Source organism: Pseudonaja textilis, chromosome Z (genome assembly GCF_049901715.1).
Source record: "Pseudonaja textilis isolate UNSWEBS1 chromosome Z, rPseTex1.2, whole genome shotgun sequence".
NCBI lineage: Eukaryota > Metazoa > Chordata > Lepidosauria > Squamata > Elapidae > Pseudonaja > Pseudonaja textilis.
In genome coordinates, this window is record NC_142008.1 from 40,855,615 (window position 1) to 40,878,127 (window position 22,513).

General features: G+C 39.9%; 1 protein-coding gene across 2 annotated transcripts in view; it reads left to right on the plus strand.

Moving 5' to 3' along the window:
• Window positions 1-3: 3 nt before the first annotated feature.
• OXNAD1 (oxidoreductase NAD binding domain containing 1) overlaps window positions 4-22,513 on the plus strand; it is a 33,830-nt gene continuing 11,320 nt past the window's right edge. The window contains exons 1-5 of one of the 2 annotated variants that reach the window (XM_026708275.2): window positions 4-301; window positions 2,725-2,870; window positions 5,159-5,222; window positions 8,103-8,209; window positions 21,011-21,152. In XM_026708275.2, the coding sequence (XP_026564060.1) occupies window positions 2,749-2,870; window positions 5,159-5,222; window positions 8,103-8,209; window positions 21,011-21,152 (435 nt within the window). In that variant the 5' untranslated portion in view covers window positions 4-301; window positions 2,725-2,748. The other variant, XM_087916871.1, reaches the window with a different exon arrangement.

Here is a 22,513-nt window from a genome sequence, read left to right on the forward strand (position 1 = left end):
CAATTCCGGATGCCGGTTATTTCCTTATACCACTTTGAGGAAGACGATCGGGTGTTATTGCTGGCTTCTATGTGAAGTAGTTAGGCTGGACACTTAGCTGGAAGAAGCGACGTTCAAAGGAAGTGCTGGAGAAATAAATACCATCTGTCAAAGCCCCCGGTGCTGAAGAGAAAAAGGAGATCTGTCTAAAATAATGCTTAATCCATTAAGGGTTTACGGTCAAAAACTGAAAAGCTGGATCCCATTAAGTAAAATCTGCTTGTGAAATGAATACCCTGTTGGGCACGTTTCGCTCTGTGAGGTGAGTCGAACGGATGGATAGGCCAGAGGCATCCCGTATCTGTTCCTGCTCTTCGGGCCTGCTGACAGTTTGAGATGACCTTTCTGTGTGTATTAGACGGGAGATTCAATCATTCTTAAAATAGAATTGCCAATGCTAGAGGAAGTCTTTTAAAACTAGCAATAAGGAAATTGTGTATAAACCAAATGTAACTGGAAAAAAATGTTACCATTATGTTAGATTTGTAGCACCATTACTATTTGCTCCTGTTTATCTAATGTAGGATGAAGAAATTACCACTGATACTCAGAAATGATTACACTAATTCCCACTTGTTAGTGAATATATTCAGAAGATGATTACGCAGCCTGGTGTCTTCAAATAGTTCAGAATTCAATTTTTGTCAGTCATAATTAACAAGAATGGTGGAGACTTAAAGCAATGACTATACAGCATCCTAAATCATATTTTGCCTAATTATGGTTAACAAAACCCCCATAGACTGGGCTTCCAGCAATATCATAAATCATTAACCATCATTTACCAATCACAAAGGCTGAGCCTGCAGAACATACTAAGTCGCAAGCAAGCAAATTCCATTTTTGCTTAGTACAATGTGTAATCTAAGAATTGTTACACCAAAACAGGATTTTTGAAGTTAGTGGTAGTTGTTAGAGAGGAAAGCATAAAGTTATTCTATGTATAACAAAATATCACTTTATTAGCCCTTTGTAATAGGAGCAGTTGCAGCAGCACATAATTAGTTTATAAAAACTAAGTTCCTGATTATTACATGAGAGATCATCAGGAAATGCCAAAGCTGTTGAATAAATTGGGAGTTCAAGAAAACAACTGGGAAGAAGGGAATATTCTATAACTTAATTTATAATGAGAATTCAGACAAATGTATCATTTTAAGGTCACACAGAAGCCCAAATACTGTTGTTCCAATATTATTTGATGTCATAAGAATAAACATTGGGAAAGTTTTAATTGCTCTTTCTAAAAGTGGATGTTTGAAATGTTTTAATACAAGAGATTTTATGTGCCAGCAGATGTCACTTGTTCATTACAAATAGTTAATGTTACAGAATGTGCAGGAAAACGAAACTAATTTTTATTTGTATAGTACATTACAGTTCTTATGTAGTGCTATATTAAGCAGAGTGTTAAAATGATTGTTATAACAATGTAATAAATTGAAATGTTAGCAAAATATTAAGAGCTTTGGGGAACTTTAAAAAAGTCAGTTTACTGTAGTTGTTAAGGCACTAGGCTAGAAAGCAGAAGACCTTGAGTTTAAATCCAGTCTTAGCCATGAAAGCCACCTGGGTGACCTTGGGCCAGCCACACATACTGAACCCAACCCACCTCACAGATTTGTTGTTGTGGGGAAAATAGGAGTAGGAAAGTTTGTTGAATATGGTATGGCTTTAAATTATTTGTAAAAAATAATAAAAATGAGATATAAATAAATAAAAATAAATAAGCTTACAATTAAATCTTCAGCTATCTTAATCCACTTTACCACAGATATGGAAGGAAATCTCAGAACAAAAATTTGATACATATTCAGTTTCAGAAAAGAATCTGAGAGTAATGATGGGATCAAGCAGAATTGCTTCAAAAGTTGGAAGCAGAGAAACTAAATTATTTTTCATAGACAATAGGGAAAAAAATGATTCCGTAAGAAAGTGTTGTTACTCATACTTTCTTTCACATAAGAATTGTCAGGAATGACTTATAGGAATTATGGATGAAATCCATATTTTGTGGCAATTACTTTAAATATCTTAAAGACTCCTCCAAGTTATCATGTAACTTGCCTTACACCGTTCATTTTAAGTTTATGAGATTTAGAAATAAAATAGATAATATCAAATGTACCAAAACAAGGTTTTGACATTAACAGCATGGGATTTTTCAGTAAATACATATGGAATTGCATTAATGTAGGTTCTTAACAAAAGCTCAATTGAAATTTAAATCTTTAGTTTCATGAGCTAGGTTGTTTTAGTACAATTGGTAAGGGTTCATTGGGATATGATTGTGTTCAGGACTAACAAATACTATTACTAACTGACCTACATCCTCCCTGTTCTTGAGTTTTTTTGGGGTCCAATCTTTGATATTGGCTTTCCCCCCAAACAAATGCTTAGTAGTCAACAAATTGGAGGATGCCATGTATGACATGAACATTGTTTCCTGCTTGGGTATCTTTGAAACAGCCACAGATTAAGAGGGACATGCTCTTTATGATGTGAATAGTGGTTCAGATAGATTTCTGTGATGTCAGCAGCAGTCCAGAAGTTCATTTATTTTCTGTGAAGCTTAGTGCCAAAGAAATACTTCTTGTAATACTTCGTGTGCTTGTCTACAACTGGGCTGTTTGACATTGTTTATTGAAAAACAGATGCAAGTATTATTTTAAATTGCCTTTACAGGAATATTTAACATAAAAGAACATTATGATATATACAACAGCTTTTGGTTTGCCTATATTAATGAAAAGTGCCAGTAGAATTCTTCCCTGCTGTTCTTCATACTTGTGTCTAAGACTGACAGCTGTAAGATACTGCACAATAAATGGGTAAGCTATTGTATATTAAGTATTACTGTGAAAATGAAAACATTAACATAACACTGTATTACTTTCCTTTAAAAATTGAATAAAGATTAGTTGTAAAGAAAGAACTGTCATCTTCTAGAACGAATGTCAAACTGGCGACCCCTGGACTGGATGCGTCACATATGCAGGCCATGCCCACCCCAGCTCCACAAATGGGAAACATCACGAAACATCAAATGACAGCAGTGTGATGCGGCGAGTTTGAAACCTGTGTTCTAGAATATAGTAATTAAATTTGGATCAAGAGGCTGATTTTAGAACTATAATTTTAAATTAATTGATTTTTTCAAATTTATTAAAACAAATTATAAAACAAATAATAGGACAGTGTATTATAAAAACACTGCGATGGAACTATATTCCCATCTTCCTCCATATATTGCAAGGAGACCAAGTTCTTAAATAGGTAGTAAAGGCAATAAACTGGTTTAACTGTTTTGCAAAACAAAAGTGACTTGAACTGATTCTGGGGGGAAAATTGCTTGGTGCCATTCAGACTTTTATAGGAAAGATGTTGCAAAATTAATTGGTCATATCCTGATGTACCTTCTTGTTTGAAGAGAAGATAGGGATGGGGGGAACTGTTTTGTATATTTTGGATCTGAGCATTCAAAGTGAGTTATGCAATTAAATGGTTAGAATTCTGAATTAACTCAAGTTTATGCGTCATCTTCACAGGCATCTCATTTAAGTTGTAATCTAGTAGTAGTATCTAAGCTTTCCTCTATTCAGTAATGGCTATCATGTATCAGCCAAAACTGGTAGAACTATTATATTTTAAAATGCACATGATAAATTTTTAGAAATCAAAAGATATTCCTGAGGATAATCATGTTTATTTAGAAAGTCTGCTTATGAAGATTGTGTGGATTAGGTACATCTTCTAAAAGTAAGTGATTTTTCTTCCATCAGAACATTTATTGGTCTTGTTCAGAATCATACAAATCTCAGTGATTAACCATGTATATTTAAATAATCAAGTAAATTGTGGGTTTTCTTTAATCCATGTAACTAGACAGCATTATAGTATTTGCTCACCACTTGTTATTTCTTTAGTCCTGTCATAAGCTTATCTTGTTTGGAGTGAAGGAGTTTTATTGAACAGTTTAGAACAGTTTTTTCAGCATTTAAAGCATGATTAAATGGGAGATGAAGGTTCTGAAATTATTACGAGCAGACATAATAAATTAATTTTTGAGGTTAAAACATGGCATCATATAATAAATATGATTACTAACAGATTTGCTGCTTAACAAAAGAAGTTTACAAGTAGTCCTTTACTTACAACCATTTGAATAATGATGGTTCAGTTAACAATAGTCTCAGAAAAAGTAACATGACTTCGACTTACACTTAATAACCTTTGCATCATCTCTGTGGACACTTGGTCGCAATTGGGATGCTTGATGATCAGCTCCCATTTATGACTGGTTACAGCATGTTTGCAGTTTGCAACTTTATTTGGCCGATTTGTTTAATGATCTCATAATTTATTTAAGACCACTGTAAAAATTGTGAAATAGAATACAATTAAACTTACAACTGTAATAATTAACAACAAAAATTCTAGTCCCAATTGTAGTCTTAACTTGACCAAACAATTATTTGTATATGCAATGAAATAAGATGGTGAGATATTTGAATAGAGATTAGACTGATATAGGTATGTATGATGTTTGAGTTTTCTTGATTCTTTCTACTTTGTTGTTATGATCCATCTTGTAATTGGTACAACAGTACAAAGCAAAGACTACTTAAAAAAACAAAAAAAATCTAACTAATATTAGGCTTTTTGATAATAAAATTATTAAAAAGTACCTAAGCTTGATTCAAGAATACATATTTTCTCTTTTAACAACTCATTTTGCTTCATGAATATAAACTGGGTCAATAGGAGTTTTATTAAAGATTTAGAAAATGTAATGGATGGTCTTCAAACCTTAATAATGCAACAAACCTTTCTTGTTCAGAAGCAGTATACTTCTAAGTATTACATACTGGGCATTAATAGTATTGTCATGACTATATGCTTTTTTAAAATTCTCCAAATAATGTGACCAGATTGCCATTGAAAACAGTAACAGGAGGCAATTACATACATTTTTGTCAGTTCAAAGGTGGGACATCATTCTTATATGATGGTAGAGATCAGTGAATCTGAAGTTACTACTTAAAAGGGTGTTCAGTGACCAGTTCAAGCTGTAAAGTTATGTTGAGTCATGATACATCTCAGTTTGCCTTATTTATAGCAAAATGAAATCTAGAAGAAAATCAGATCATCTGGAGAGAACAGCAAAAGACTTTCGACATGAGGTTGGTATTGCATATGATCATGAAATGTGCTATATATGGTGAGAGTATTGGATAAATTTGATAATAATTTGACTCTTCTTTACAACCATTTATTTCCATCTATAATCCTTTGCAATTTACTCCACATCTTAGTTACCTCTTAATCCATATCTTAGTTACCTCTCTTTTGGATTACTGCAATGTGCTGTACATGGAGCTGCTCTTAAAGACCACCTGGAAGCTGCAAATGATGTAGAATGCAGTAACATGCACAGTTTTGAGGGGTTCCACAATTTACCCAAGTAATATATCTGGTTGCACTGGTTTCCAGTTGCTTTCTAGATGTAATACAGCTGCTAATCACCTTTAAAGCCCACATAGCACAAGCCCATGTTATTGTGATCACATTTGTCTGTGGATATTTGCATGTCCTTTTAGATTAGACAAGGTGGGTGCAATCCAGGTCCCTTCCATTAAATGTTGCTATCTGATAGGATCTTAGATTGTGTCCCCTTCATAGTCATCCCAGTCATCAGAGATGTCCCTACCCTTTCAGTCTTTTGAAGGTCTGTGAAGACCTGGCTATTCTTCCAAGCATTGGAATAGGGTGAAAGTGAGGTTTAAGGTATTTGGTCTGGCCCTTGAGGGAAGAATAGACCATGTTTTATAGGTTGTTGTGAGCCGGCTTACAAAATAATTGCAATTGAAATAAAAAAATGTAGCTAAAATAAAGAAGGAACTGAACATTGTTATTTCCAGATGATACAGGATATAACTGTACTGATTGTTTAACTTTTTTATTTATTTATCAAATTTATTAGGCTAACTACCAATAATCTGAATGGGAAACAAAGTATACAGTAAAGCATGGACAATGGTCATTCAAGGACATTCTCTCTTTACATCCATGCTAGGGCCCCAGATCTAATAACTTGATTTTTTCTGAAGTACTGGCAAGGTTAGGGCCATCTATATCTTTGGTGAGTGCCATTATTCTGATACTCAGTTTGTTCTACTTGGCTTCTCCTGTCAATGGGAGTAAAGAAGTACATGGATAGCTGTGATTTATTAAGGGTTATATCTAGAGTGGCAACTCTTGACTATTTCTCTTAAAGCATATGACACTCCTGACATTGTCAGGTTAGTATTTAGAGATAGTTCTTGCTTTGTACATAACAATAAGCAAAGCACTTTTCTCATTTGTTTAGCTGCTACCAAGAACAAAATAAATTAATGGAAATAACTGAGCTGCATTGGGCTGTACATTTCCAATTCTTGGAAACTGTGGGAACAAAAATATTTTTTGACATTGAGTCATTTTGGCAAAATAGGCAGCCATATAAATCAAACAAACTTTATGGGGATTATTTACAAAACCAAAAGGGCATCATTTTTATAACATCATTGTGTGCAAGATCCAGTTCAGAAGTCAGTTATAAGCTAATGTGACATATTAAAGTTAGACTTACTCTGGGGTTTCTGTGTTAAGGAGAACAATTATAGGACATCATGTGAGCAGATCTAATTAGGAAATATAACTGTTTCTTAAAAGAAATAAGTCTATTAAAATAAGAAAAAGTATGGTACCATTTATTTGGCAAGTATCCTGCTGTTTTACAAGACAGTAGAAATGCTCAACTATTTTTATTCAGAAATTCATTTCCTGCCATATGTTTTAAATTAAGTCATAGCTAGCCAAATTTCATTTGTTGGACTCCAGTTCTTCTAGCTAGAAAATGAAATACTCATAAATGTAGTTTGATGTAGTTTATCATTTTAACATTTTCTGTACACTTGAACTTGCGTAACTCATCTTAAGAACTTTAGGTTTAGAATTAATAATACAGTATGTTCTGTAGTTTAACAAATAATTCCAAATTTATTCTATGACTTGATTGCCATACTATGAAAGTCAGAGGAAACACAGCAGAAAACAAGAGAACAAAATTCCATCACTGGACTGATTAGAAGTTATATGAAAGCTATTGTTGGCTATGTTCCAAATGATTTGTGTTCAAGTCCCACCCAGCCATGAAACTGGTCTTGAGTCATGCAAACTATTTTGTAACACTGCTATGAGAAAAATTGAGAGGGGGAAGAAGATGGGTATATATAGTAGTATAGTAAGTATCTAATAAAAATAGAAAATTACTTTGCTTTACTATTTTGTCTGTGGTTAGAGTTATGCTTTATATTCAATCATGATTTTATTGTTTTCCTTCCTGAGAATGGAGGAGAGAAGCAGCTTTTTTGAGCAAGAGCTGCATTTTTAAGCTTTGTGTATTTAATCTGAGAGCTAAAAAGGCATGCCAGAAATGGGGCAAGAAGACTTTGGATCAGAATTTTCCACCTCTTTTTTTAGGATTAATAAATAAATAGATGTATTAGGCTGTCCATGTTGTATTTCTTTACAAAGACAAAAATCTGAACTTGCTTTATATGTATCACACATTTTAAAATTTTGCTATAAAGGACTGGCTAATGTAAGGATCTTGAAATTTATAGATGAATCTGAACTAAAAATGCTAGAGCCAAAGGTGAGAAGGGTGTGGTTTTAATCTTTTGTAAGTTGCCCATGGTCATATATGAGGGGGTGTTCATAAAAACTGAATGAATGAACAAATGAATGAGCCTAGTCTTTGCTTATTTTTGAATTCTTAATCTTGTTAAAGGTTCAGCTTCATTATTTGTAATGAGATTAGAACTTAAAATTTGTATAAATGTGAAATAGTGCAGCTAATAATAGTAGCAGTGTAGGAAACCAGTAGAACTCATAGTTACCCCATTTAATGATTGGAGTTTCATGCTTGGAAGGATCCAGAAACAATTATTTTTTGTGCTGAGTTTTGTGTTTATTTCTTGAAATGTTGGTAGTTATGATGATGGTTTTTTTCTTTTTAGATTATTTCTAAAGCAAAAGTGTGTGGCATCAGTAATGAATCTGAAACAGTTAAAAGACTTCGTTTGACAGTGACGGATAAGGAATTTACTTTTAAGGCAGGACAATGGTAAGATTCTTTGTTCTGTATGTATTAAATAGAAAGAAGCTAATGAGATTCTAAATTGATGGTACATTTATGCCCAAATTATCAATTTTATTAACAACAAATTATTGTTTATTACAGGCACGTGCAAATGTTTAATCATCTTTGAATGACGTAATTTTCCCTCATAAAACATATAGTATATATCCTCTATTGCAACAATTTCCTCACATATTGTTTAGCCTTGTATCTCTTTTGAAATGGTTATATATAAAAATTCCTTAAACTTTCTCTACTCAACAGAGAGAGTTCTGTTTTATTTGCGCTAACACAGAGTCAAAAGCTATATAGCTATTTGTAAGTGAGTATCATTGAAAAACAACAGCATGTGCATAACAGATCTCACTTGAAAATAAAAGGATTTCCAAAAGTAATAAAATGTGAGGTTATTTGCTGTTTGAGAAAGAAAAATTCACTCGTTCTACTTTTGTTTCTTTGTAACCTAATCATTGGATTAATTTCTGTAGTATTTTCAGTGTATTGGATGGATGGATGGATGGATGGGAGGGAGGGAGGGAATATGCTCTCCCATTTTTAGAAAAAGCTCTCTAAAATTAATTACGGTCCCTAGAATCTTACCTAGATAGGATATTGATTTGAAACAAGTAGAGAAGGTTTAACCATGGAACTTGTGATTTTGGCCACACATTGTTCCTCGGTTTATGCTACCTCTCAGGGATTCTGTAAGAATAAAATCATAATAAGATTCCATATATAATGCTGCCTTGTAGAATACCGTATAATGATTTAATCTTTGAAAAATAGAATAGTATATTTTCTTGTTCACATATTCAAGAAAATTACAATTTGTTATTTTAATCATATGAACCTTTTCAAAGATCTAAATGTTTTCTCTCAAAAATTCAGGTATAATTTTATATTAACTTTTTCAGTCTAATCACTGTTTTCTTGTTCTTTTTTGCTTTTCCTTTCTATTATCAATCCATCTGGCAAGTAGGTTTTATCAGATCAAACTTCATCCGTAGGATGTTAATAGCATGAGTTACTAGTAGTGTTAATTTTGCAGTCTTTTGCATTTAAAACAAGAAAACAAGATGTTGATTGCAATAATTCATGTTTGTAGAGCAATTTGCAGCACCCTTTGCACATGTGCACAGATGCATACTAAATTTGTGCTTGTTGGTTCTTAGGCAAACATTTACCCTTCAAAAATGTTTTGGTAATCATCATACTGAAAACTGGGTTGTTTAATTATAATTACTCTTTTCATTATCTTCCTTTTAAATTATTCTAATTCTGTTTGGCATGCTAACGTTCCACCAGCGCAGCTAGTAAGATTGCTTATGATCAAACGAGTAGTACTGAAAAACAAAACTGGGGGTGGGTGGGTGGGGAGGTTAATAGATTTACATTTGTGATGGATTGGCTAGAGGTCTCTTTTTTCAAACATGTACATTTTTTCCCTCAGTGAATATTTCTGTCACACAGAGGAGCTACATAGTTACAGTTATGCCTACTTTCTGAAATTTCTGGCTTCATAAATTGAAATTTTGTTGAAATTTCATCACAGTACCTATTATAGTGTTGAAAGTTCCAGTGTGTTTAGTAGTAATCTGTGATACTGTTAAGAATTATATTTCTGCCTGACCACTTGTTCTGAAACTGACTTATTTTCTTTGCATATATGTTTACTAAAAAGTACTGTTGTTTGTTTTATTTAAAATTAAATTTATATATTTATAGGAACATTTTTTAAAAATATTTATATATTTACAACTAAAATATAGTTTAAAAAGAAGCCAGAAAATGAAATAGACAAATGTAGGGCATGTATAATATGAAAAGTAAAATAAAGTCTGATCTATAGTCACTTGGAAACACTATCTTTCATTTATTTAAAAGTACAATTTATCAGTGCACTTTATATCCGCTAAATTCATATTAGATTTCATCCATACATATGCAAATAACATGGATTGGATTAAGTTATGTATATGATGAAATCATTGACTTGGACATCTAGAAACTAGACAGTTTCTGTTGAACTCCACAATGAGATAGGACACCATATATGAAAATAAAAGAGTTGTCTTTTATTTACATCCTACCTTTCACTTGGAAGCTCACATAATATAAGACTCCTTCCTATTTTTCATTACAACAATCCTGTGAGGTGGGTTGGATTGAGAGAATGACTGGCCAAAAGACACTAAGTTAATTGCTCTGGTGGAGAATGGAGTAGAACATGTGTCACTTTGCCTCTAGTCTAATATTTTAATGAGTATCTCTTCGCTATCAATATTTAGATATGAGGAGTCCAACACATAAAGATTGCTCCCAGAAATGCAGATTCCTTTTAATGGAGACAAAAATCCATGTCCAAAGGGAGAGGGGAAGTTGTATTCTCCCAACAAGTAATTTTTTTGGGAAACATTTAAACGAAAAAGATCTCTGGAGTGCTTAGGAAGTATTCCAGCATATATTATATATAGAATCTGTTTCTTCTCTAATCAGGTTTCTGTTCATCCTCTCTTGATAGACTGTTTTATATAGCACATTTGTTCTGCTTAATTATGAATAAATGCATATAAATAACATTTATATGCATTTAGTTTTATAAATACCTATAGCTTTCTGTACAGAATATATTAGATGTTATTGGTATCTGTAATTAGTGAAATGCTTTCTGCAGACAGTCTAATGTGGAGGAGAGCAAAATGTCAGTCTTGTTTACTTTGCTGTTTTTTTTTAGAACCCAAAAGCCATTTACTGTAGGCAAATGCAAAAGATGTGTAATTAAAAAGAAGTACCTGGGAACCAAAAACTTATTTCAGGTAGCAAATCAGGTCAAAGTTCTGGTTATTCCCCTCTCTGTTTGTTAAAATCAATAGGTGCTTACCTGTCTACTTCATTGAAGGAAAGATCTATCCAAAAAAATCCTCTTCTCCACCTCTTCTAAAAAAACCCAGATTCTAATAATTTTATCTCCAAGTTGTTTTATTTCACAAAGAACTACATTTTTATTACTATGCTGCACTGATCTTATCCCTATGGACATTTAGAACTCAGGATTTGTTGCACAGAATAACAATCTTATAAAATTCTGCCTTCCTGGAAAATCTTCAGGAACATTTGCTTTTTTTGTCATTTGATGTTAACTTTTTATGTTTTAACTTAAATGTAACTGTAAGCTGCCCAGAATTTCCCTATGGTAATATGGGAGGCCAATAATAAATTGTATAAATAAATAATAAAAAAATTTCCATAATGATATTTCAAATGGACTTTTGCTTTATAGTCTTGGGCTGCATTAATCATGTGCTGCATTTTTCAGATTGAAATTTCATTTTTTTTAATTTTAGTGGCTTAATGATTATACAGCATTATAATCTGTATTTATAAAGAATTAAACGTATCCTGTATAGTCTTCTACTGACTCTTCCAAATGCCAGTAATATTGTAGTGATTTGTTCACAAATAAATCTGTTTTAATTATAGTTTTGCATTAGGTTCCACAAAGTTTCAAGTAATAAAGGAAACAGTAGTAATATTCTAAGATAAATGGTATCAGGTCCAGATAAGTGGTGTCAGGGTTGCTGGATTTTAATTGTGTTACAGGTTTGTAAAACAGACTGAATAAGCATTTTGTCAAAAGAAGACAGATTAAACTTTGAGTTCATTTTGTACTAAATTTGAACTTTCATATATGTTTCATAATTTGGTTTTTACAACATTTAACAGGCAAAATAATTCCTCACTAGAGGGCACTATAATGCAGCTTGCTTGGATTAATTTATAAGTATTATAAATGTGTTTATAAAAATAAAATATAAATAAATAATGCACATAATTTAAATTACTTTTTCTTAAATATTATTTTTAAAAACTGGATTAAATTTGGCAGTATTGAAGAATTAATCTTTTGAAAATGTCAGGCAAACATATCTCTGATGAGATGGAAAGTATCCATTTGTAAAGTGATTCGGGTAGAAATAGATTGGATGATAACATAATATTCTTGAAATGAAACCTCATATATTAAGAATATGCTATTAATACAAGTTTTGTGGCATTGCTGACAAAATAACCTTTTAACCATGTATATTTGCCATTATGACTCTATCTACTTCAATTACAATTTTATGTTTAGAACAAAAACTTTTATTTTTTCCCATCACTTTGTTTTCCTTTTTTATATTATTTATAAGGCTGTTTACTTTTATGTTAAAAATTGTAAACTGCTTTGATTGCATTGACTAAAAACAGGGATACGTGTATAGTAAATGAGTAAGATTCAGACATCTAGGCTACTCTAAAGACCAATTGAAGATTTTGTTATGAGTTTTCTGTTATGGGAAATTTTAGATGAGTTAGTGAGTTACCATTCTTATTCCCCCAACAGTAATTTTAGTAGGAAGAAGATTAATAGTTGCCTCTCAGCATCCAAACCTGACTACAATTTTTGTCTTGTGATCGCACATAATTGAAATTACAGTGGCTCTGAAAGAATGCTTTATGCTCTATAGAAACTTCCAGCCATGGTTAAATGTCATGCTGACCCACCCCCCACTCCCAATAATCATTTGATTGTGATCTAGATACTTGGTAATCTGTTCACACTTAGGACTGGTTACCAAGCATTCCACAATCATATGATTTCTAACTTTGCAATCTTCTCTACTGATCTCCCCAGAATGTCAATGGAGAAAGTAGTAAGGAAGGTTACAAGCTGCCACAGCCTGCCAAGAAAACTCATTCTCATGTCCAAGGGCTGGCTGAAACAGTTGCCTGCTGAGAGGAGCTGAACTCCTCCAGTGCAGTGGGAAAAACAGAATTAAGGTCCTAATTATTTGAGCTTTGTTTCTGTACCAGGCTGAAGGAATTCTTTTCCATGCACAATGCTGATATACTCCATGGGGTGCTAAAACAGAACTCAGAGCCTTCATTTCTGGACCCTACTTACATGTTTCCTTGTGCATGTTGAGTGGAGCTTAACTCTTTGGCAGGGTAGAGAAACAGAGTTTAGATTCTGATGATTTGACCTGTTTTTGCTCCCTGCCAAAATAGAGCTGATGTCCTTTTGCAGGCAGCTCTTTTCAATCAGAATGGAGACACAGCCTGATAAGGTAAGGACTATGGGGTGCCTTAGACAGCTGAGGGGGGGAACTCCTTTTCTCTCTCAGCAGCACTTGGATTTCAGCAGGAAAGATTTTCAGCTTCTCTAAGTGGACTGCGATGGGCTGGACACAATTCACAACTAACAACAACAAAACAGATCTTCTCAGAATCTCCCTCACCCACATTCTTTACCTTGGACTCCATCCATTTAACAATCCATGCATTAGTTTAAAAACTGCAATCAGAAGTGCTTGGGTTGTGGCCTTTGACAAATCAGTTACATGGAAAGTCTTGTGACAACTCATTTAAGAAACCACTTCATTCAACAGCCAAGATTCCGGGCCCAGTTGTGGTTGTAAATTGAGAATTAATTGAATGAATACACAGGACTTAGGCAAGAACTTACGCTACTATGATTCATATTTGTAAATCTGAAAATAATATTAACATTTGTTCTCCATAGAGCTGCTACGAGCGTCCAGGATGGGAGGTGCTCCAGTCTCGGCTCTCACAGGCTGAGCTTGAAATTGAGGAACGCCTCTCTACATCACGTGGTCCTCTCGGCGTTCCCCAGTTTTTAGCTCAGCCTCGTGACAGTCAGGCTGTTTTTCTCTAGCTCTTGGCCGATCCAGGTTCTCTCGCAGATCTTCTATCAGGTTGGACCCTTAAATTCAATTTGCGCAGTGGATTTGGGGCTTGGGCTCCCTAGGGAGCTTCTTCCCGCCTAATCATACGGGGAGCAACTTAACCGCTGTTTTCTAGGGGCAGCATCCAGCGCTTCGAGTGCTGGCGCCCCCCCATCATCTGCCGCTCCTTCGCTCAACGCTGAGCGCCGCTTCGTTTCCTGCCTTCCTCTCGTTGTTTCCCCTCCACGAATGCCGTCAATAGCCTAGGGGAGATATTCTTCCCCTGCTCCTCCCGTTATTCGTGGCCTTCAGGCCTCTTCAAGGGAGAGTACCGCCGCTGAGAGTCCTTTTGCATAGCTCGCAGCCGCCATTTTGGGCGCCGCGTGGCGTCCGCCATTTTGGGTGTGCCCAGGTGTCGCCCGCCATTTTGGACGCGGACGCAGGGCCGACCGCCATTTTTTCTGGGCCTTGTCTGCTAGGCTGCGTGACTGAATTATCACTAGGCAGTTCCCTAGGACTGCCTATATTCTAGCTCGTGTCTTCAGACCTTATTCAAGGTTCCGAGCATTACAGGGTCCGTTGGCTCGCAGCCTCCTCAGCTGGCGAAGTAGCAGCATTCACTTCCCCGGTTTCGTCTGGGGGCAGCTGCTAAGCGTTCTTTCGGCTGATTGGATACTTGGGCTAGTCCCAGCTTACTTTTTTAATAGTTTGCAAAAAAATTTGACCAAAAGGGGTGTGTGAAACAATCGTGGTGATACCCGGCCTTGGTGTAGGCCGCATCCAGACGAGCCAACCGTCTCATATTAACTCAAATAAATGTTTTTCTTTCCAGCTTTTCTAGATGGCAGATGACAGAGTTTCACGTGGCACTTCTCTGAAGGCCAAGTCAAAATCTCATTACCTGCGCAACCAGGCACAGGAGACTTCCAAAGCCTCCCAGAAGGATGCCCTCAGACGTCACAGGGCACTTGAGAGGGAAATAGATAGGAGGTCTAGAGAGTCAAGCTCCGTGCCTCTGGCTCCTCCCTCCGCCGCCCCCTCAACCTCCCCCCATCCTCCTCCCCCCCTTTCCTGCTCAATCCTCAGCCTCGCTGCCTAGGCAAGCTCCTGAAGCCACTTTCACTCCCACTGCTGCTGGCCTGCGCCCGGAAGAGCCACCCCAACCTCCTATGGCGGAACTTCCTGAGAACATGAAACTATGGATGGAGTTTGCCATCCGGCAGGGAATCGCGCAAGGGCTCCAGCAGACGGCCGGTCCGGCCCCACGGCCTGCGGCCCCCAAAGCTCACGCACCATCTGTCAGATCGCTCTCCAGATCAGATTCCTCGCATGGTCAGGTAGTATCTCAGAGGGAATTGCCTCTCTCTCTGGGGATAGAGGAGGTGGAGGCACAGGAGCTCGGGGGTCCCACCCAGTTTGGGGAAGAGGAAGATCTTGACTTGGGGTCCATCATTTGCAGCGAGCCCCTCTCGGGGGCGGACCCACTGGAAGGGGAGATGTCAGAGGATGAAGGCCTCACCCCGGACCAGCCCGCCTTTGTTGGGCTGTTTAAACCGCACCTTTTCAGGTCGATTCTTTTCAAGGCAAAAAATACCTCTGGCCTGACCCCTCACACACCATCTGAGCCTGTAGCCTCGGGGGTGCCTCTCGACTCCATCTTCTCTCAGCCCGTGGTGATGTCATTCCGGTCCCACCTATCTTCTCCGACCTGGTCTCCAGACAACTAGCCTCCACGGGGCCCCCTCCTCCCCCTTCCAGTCAGGACAAGCGCTTCTTTAACCTTGACCCGGAATTCTCCCTTCTGCTCGATCCCCCATCTGTTGATGATCCTATCGTAGGTCTAGCTTCCTCCTCAACCCCTAGCGATGCCTTAGAGGCACTCAAACCAGAGGACAAGCGAGCCGAGCTAGCCCTGCGCCGTGCTCACCAATCCGACGCTTGGGCTATTAGAGCGTCTACTGCTGCGTCCTCCTTCACCAGATCCTCAATTAAGTGGCTTCGGCAGCTTAAACAGCACGTCCCCTCAGCCAACCTCAGGGCGCAGCAGGACATCGCAAAGCTCACGGCCGCGGCCGAGTTCTCGGCCGACGCTACCTTTCAAGCCGTGAAATTTTCCACCAGAGCCATATCCTCTCAGGTCACTGCTCGCTGCTTGCTTTGGCTCCGCCACTGGCAAGCGGACGTCAAGAACAAAGTGAAACTGGCATCCGCTCCCATTTCGGGGGGGAAACTGTTTGGATTGGTTCTCGACCCCTTCCTGGCCGAGACCCGCAACAAACGTAAATACCTTCCTTCGCTTTTTTGGAGGTCTGACCCCAGAGCCCCCTCCTCCTCCTTTCGTCGAGGTTCCTTTCGACCCTCCTCCCAGGCCTCTTTCCCCCCTAGATACTTCCAATCCCCCTCCTACAGACCCCCTCCTCCGCACGACCGGTCGGACCCATCCGACAGGCCCAGAAGAGGTGGTCCCTACAAAAGGCCTTTCCGGGGATCCGGGAGCAGGCCCTTCCATCGCTCAAGATAATTCAATCCCCCCCATAGGCGGCCGCCTCAAGCATTTCGCTAGTCGATGGGAGGCCACCACTACCGATGCATGGGTCAGGGACACGGTTCGCCTTGGCCTTGCACTTGAATTCCAGTCCCCCCCTCCCGAATTTTTCATGTCCTCCCCCCTTTCCAGGAACCCTACCAAGAGGGCCCTTATGGACGCCGCCATTAACCATCTCCTTGACATAAAGGCTATCCAGCCCGTTCCCGCAGCTGAACGGGGACGAGGCTTCTATTCCCATTTGTTTGTAGTGCCCAAGCACTCGGGGGGTTGGAGGGCTATCCTAGATTTAAAAAGACTGAATCGCTACTTAGCCCCTCGTAAATTTAAAATGCATACCTTGCAGTCTATACTCCTGGGAACCCGGCGAGGGGACTGGCTCACCTCAATTGACCTCTCCGAGGCATACTTACACATTGCAATTCGTCCCTCCCACTACAAATTTCTGCGCTTTTCCTACAATAAACAGCATTTCCAGTATGTTGCTCTTCCCTTTGGTCTGTCCTCCGCCCCCAGGGTTTTCACCAAGGTTCTGGCGGCCCTCGCCGCCCACCTGAGATCCTTCCCTGTCCGTCTCCACTGTTACTTGGACGACATCCTCATCCTCTCCTCCTCAAAGGTTCAGGCCCAACGAGATACTAGGTTAACCCTTACCACCCTTCAGGACCATGGGTTCCTGATAAATTGGAGGAAAAGTCACCTTTCCCCCTCTACCCGGCTTACTCACTTGGCGGTGATCGACACTACTCAGGAACTGGTTTTCCTGTCCCCGGACAGGTGGCTCAGTATCCAACAATCCATCAAGCACGTCAGGCGGGCAAGGAAAGTGTCTCTCTTAGATTTGTCAAAACTGTTGGGGAAGCTTGTTTCATGTATCTCTGTTATCCCTTGGGCCCGTTTTCATACCAGGTCCCTTCAATGGTTCCTGCTGCCGCATCAGCGTTCAGGAAGGAGCAACTCAAGACTCCTGGTCAGAGTTCCTCCAAGAGTTCTCACGTCCCTCCTTTGGTGGACCAGGCCGGCCATCAACAAGGGCCACTACTTCAAGGAACCTGACCAGTTAACTGTCACCACAGACGCGAGCCTCCTCAGATGGGGCGCTCACGTCCTCTCCATCTCGTCCCAGGGCAAATGGTCGGCAACAGAACAACTCTGCACCATAAATTGGCTGGAGCTCCACGCCGTCTACCTGGCGCTTCTCAGCTTCCTACCCCAGGTACGCGGGCGTCACGTCTTGGTCCTTACAGACAACATCACGGCGAAGGCCCATATCAACAGGCAGGGGGGCACCCAGTCAATAAGGCTCATGAGAGAGGCTGAACGTCTGTGCCGATGGGCGGAATCGAACCTATCTTCCATCAAAGCAGACCATATATCGGGGGCCTTAAACATCCAGGCAGATTGGCTCAGCAGAGCCACCCTAGACCAAACAGAATGGCACCTCCATCCATCCCTATTCAGGGAGGCAGTCTCAATCTTCGGTCTCCCCATGGTGGACCTTTTTGCATCCCCCCTCAACGCCCAACTGCCAAGGTTTTTTTCCAGGTACCCCTCTCACGGGGCGGAGAACCACAATGCCCTCCGTTGCCCTTGGCCCCCAGGGCTCCTTTATGCCTTCCCCCTGACCCTCATCCCCAGGGTGATACACAAGTTGATCCTGGAACAAGCAGAGATTCTTCTGGTAGCCCCTTATTGGCCCAGGCGCCCCTGGTTTGCGGACGTTCACACAACCTCTCGGTGGCCCCTCCCTGGAGAATCCCACCGACAAGATCTCCCTGTCCCAGGGCCCCTCTTTCACCCGAATCCCCAATGGCTCCAATTAGCCGTCTGGAGGTTGAGCGGGACCGCCTAAAGAGAAAGAATTTTTCCAGCCAGGTCATAGACACCATCCTGGCAGCCAGACGGCCCTCGACCACCCGAATCTACAATGCCACGTGGGTCGCCTTTCGTAACTGGGCTCTAAACTCCAGATCAATCCCCTCTCTCCCTCCATCGCTCAGGTTCTGGAATTTCTTCAGGAGGGTCTCAACAAGGGTCTGTCCACCAACACCCTAAGACGTCAGGTCGCGGCCCTGGCAACCGTTGTTTCCTCAGATAATGGGGGTCCCCTCTCCCACCACCCCCTCATCCGGGCCTTTCTCAGGGGAGCTTCCAATCTCCACCCTCCGACTATACATCGTTTTCCTACCTGGGACCTCAATAAGGTCCTGGTCTCTCTTACCAAGCCCCCCTTTGAACCCATCAGGGAGACTTCCCTACAGTTCCTCACCCTCAAAACTGTTTTTCTTGTGGCTATCACATCTGCTCGTCAGATTTCGGAGATGGTAGCCCTTTCCATCAGACAGGACCTATGTATCTTCCATTCAGATAGAGTCGTTCTCCGACCTGATCCTACCTTTCTCTCAAAAATCAACTCAGCATTTCACAGAGCTCAGGAGCTCATCCTCCCGAACTTCTGCCCCAGACCCTCTCGAGTGAGGGAGAGACAGTGGCACACCCTCGACGTAAGGCGCGCCTTAAGAATATACATCAAGCGCACCCAACCATTTCGCAAGTCAGAGGCCTTATTTGTGTCTTTTCAGCCCACGTCCCTCGGCCACAAAGTGACTCCCACAACCGTGGGCCGTTGGATTAGGGCCGCCATCGCTAAGGCCTACCAGGCACAGGCCCTACCTGTCCCTTCTGGCGTGACCGCTCACTCTACTAGAAGTGTGGCTACTTCTGCCGCATGGGCCACCCAAGCCTCAATAACCGATATCTGCAGGGCTGCCACCTGGGCATCCCCATCCCCTTTTATCAAACATTACAAGATCGATGTATTCGCCTCTGCTGAGGCTTCCTTTGGCAGGCGGGTCCTTCAGCGGGTCCTTGAGGTTCCAGGGGAGATTCCACACCAGACGGGAACCCGCCCGCAGGACTCGCCAAGCTTTGATATGTCCCATCCTGGACGCTCGTAGCAGCTCTATGGAGAAGAGGCGTTGGTTCTTACCTGATACGCTTCTTCTCGTAGAGCTGCGTAGAGCGTCCAGCCCCACCCATTAACCCGTCTGGTGGGGAACCTCGTTTCGGCCAACAAATAATTCTTAGTTAAGATGAGAATAGGGTCTTGCTTCTCGTCTTCGCAAAACTGGGGAACGCCGAGAGGACCACGTGATGGCGTTCCTCAATTTCAAGCTCAGCCTGTGAGAGCCGAGACTGGAGCACCTCCCATCCTGGACGCTCTACGCAGCTCTACGAGAAGAAGCGTATCAGGTAAGAACCAACGCCCCATCTGTTCTGTTGGTCTTTAATGGTATTTACCCATTGTTGCTTTACCAGCTAAATATTTTCTATGTGATTTTCCTTGAACTTTGCCTATACAAATAGTAATGTAGCACTCTACCATGTTTCTCATAAAATAAGGCTGGGTCTTATATTTTTTTGAGCCCCGAAAAAACTGCTAGGCCGTCTTTTTGGGGGTGACTTAATTCCCCCCCTTGCATCCTCATCTAGAGCGCCCCGCGGGCAGCCTTGCCACCAGCCACTCCTAACGGGTGATCATGGCGAAGCGCAAAGAGCTCCCTACTCCCACCAAAAACCTTTGCTGCAGACCCAAGACCTTTGGCACCCGCCGCTGTTGCTTTCCCTTCTGCCCATTCTGCTGCCATGTTTGGAGCTGTCGCTTCTGTATTTGGAGTGCCTCTGCCATTTGGAGCACCGCCGCCATGTTTGGAGCTGCCGCTTCTGTGTTTGGAGTGCCGCTGCCATTTGGAGCACCGCCGTCATGTTTGGAGTTGCCACTTCCGCGTTTAGAGCTGCCGCTGTGTTTGGAGTGGCGGCAGCGCTCCAAATGGCGGTGGTGCTCCAAACAGTGGCAGTGCTCCAAACGTGGAAGCGGCAGCTCCAAATGCGGTGGCAGCTCCAAATGCGGACATGGCAACTCCAAACAGCGGCAATGCTCCAAACAGTGGTGGGGTTCCAAATGCAGAAGCGGCAGCTCCAAATGGCAGCGGTGCTCCAAACAGCAGTGGTGCTCCAAATGTGGAAATGGCAGCTCCAAGCACGGCGGCGGCATGGGCAGAAGGGAAATCAACAGCGGCGGGCGCTGAAGGTCTTGGGTCTGCCGCAAAGGTGCTTGGCAGGAGTAGGGAGCTCTCCGCGCTCTGCCATGATCGCCCATTAGGAACAGCTGGTGGCGAGGAATTGCTGCCCGCGGGGCGTTCCTAACGGCAAGTCCCCCTGCCCTTCCCCCCATTTTGCATATTTTAAAATAGGCCTAAATTTGGGGGGAGGGGCTTAATTTCATTTTATGCCTTGAAAACATGCTGGGTCTTCCTATTGGGGGAGGTCGTATTGTTGGAGAAACACGATATGTAATTAACTTTACATAGCAAGGTTCTAATAAATATCTTTATGCTTAATGTATTATTAAACTGTACACATTTGAATAATCTTGCCAGAAGTTTTGAATAATAAAAAAAATCTTTTCCAGGACATTGCATAGAAGAAATTAAATGGAAATATATTTTCTTTCAGGGTAGACTTCTTTATACCTGGAGTTCCTGTAGTTGGTGGATTCTCAATATGTTCAAGTCCTGGTATGTTGGAAGAAGAGGGAATATTAGAACTTGCAGTAAAACATACAACACACCCACCCGCCCACTGGATTCATACTCAGGTATCTGTAACTAAAAGCTACTAATAATGTTGGTTTTAGTGTTCTTTAAATTAATATTTACATCTTTATTACTAGGAACTGTATTGTAGCTTTATATGTAATTCAGTATTATTATTACTTTGAATCCTCCTACCCTTTTATGTGTGCTATAAGACATGAATTTAATGATGGAGTATAGTATAATATGTATTAGATTATTTGTGCCAAATTTGTTAAATGCCATACCTATCATTACACTTAAATTTGAAATGATCTGCATACAAAAGACAAAAAACTGTTTTGTACAATGCTTTTCATAAAACTTTAAATCTGTATAAAGGGAACATTTTATCAACAGCTAGCACAATCTGTGTTTATCATTTTGTGTTGACCTGTTTTTCTCTCACACATACAAAATCTCTACCAGTACATGGTCCTCTTATATAAGTCTTCTCTTACTGAATTATGTAAGTGTAGTAGCAGGTGGGATATTTAAAAAAGCACAGTAAAATGGCAGAAATTAACCAATACAAAATTAGTCTCATTTCCATTCTAAAAATGAACAAATATGAGGTGGTACCAGAATAAGGAAGATCTGTGAACCTAGACTTAATTTTGGTGATGTCGCTAGAACACAAAGATGTCAGAAAGTGGGCTTATTGACCAATGCTTAAATAGAAAAGAATCTTGTTATATCTGAAATACTAATACAATTGTTATCACATAAACTTCTACAGTATATATAACATCCTCTTTATCAGATATATTTAAAGACTTGGCCTGTGACCCATGAAAGTTTATATGAAAAAAATAGGTTCACTTTTTAGGTGCTACAAGCTTACCTTTTTCCTCTAAAAAAACTAGTCCAGAATGCTCATGGATTGTCTACCAAACTATAGTTTATAAAGGATAATTCTGTAAAAGGTAAGTGAGTGAAGGGACCTTTATATATGCTGTATTATAAACAATATGCTTTTCTTCTGTTTTTGTTGACTAGTAGGACAGTATAAAATCAATGCAATCTTATCATTTGAACAATTCTTTTCCTGTCATCTGATCTCTTCCCTTTCCAGGTTGCTTCTAATCCATGCCCATAAAAAGTAGCCCTACTGTTCTTAAATAGGTTACTGTCATGCACCATTGAAATTTCAATAAAATAATTGACTTTGAAAGGTATTCTGAAAATGTATAGAACCAGTGTGGCTCAACCACATATTCTTAGACAAATCCTGGTGGAGATTTTCTATCATATCTCTGCTGTTCATTAGGGAACTCAAAAAATCTAATTTCATAATTATCTGCCTCAGAGACATTTCCTGGGACTTTTCTTCCTGCCTTAATATTTTAAATTAAACTCATAGTATCACAGTAATTAAAGCAGT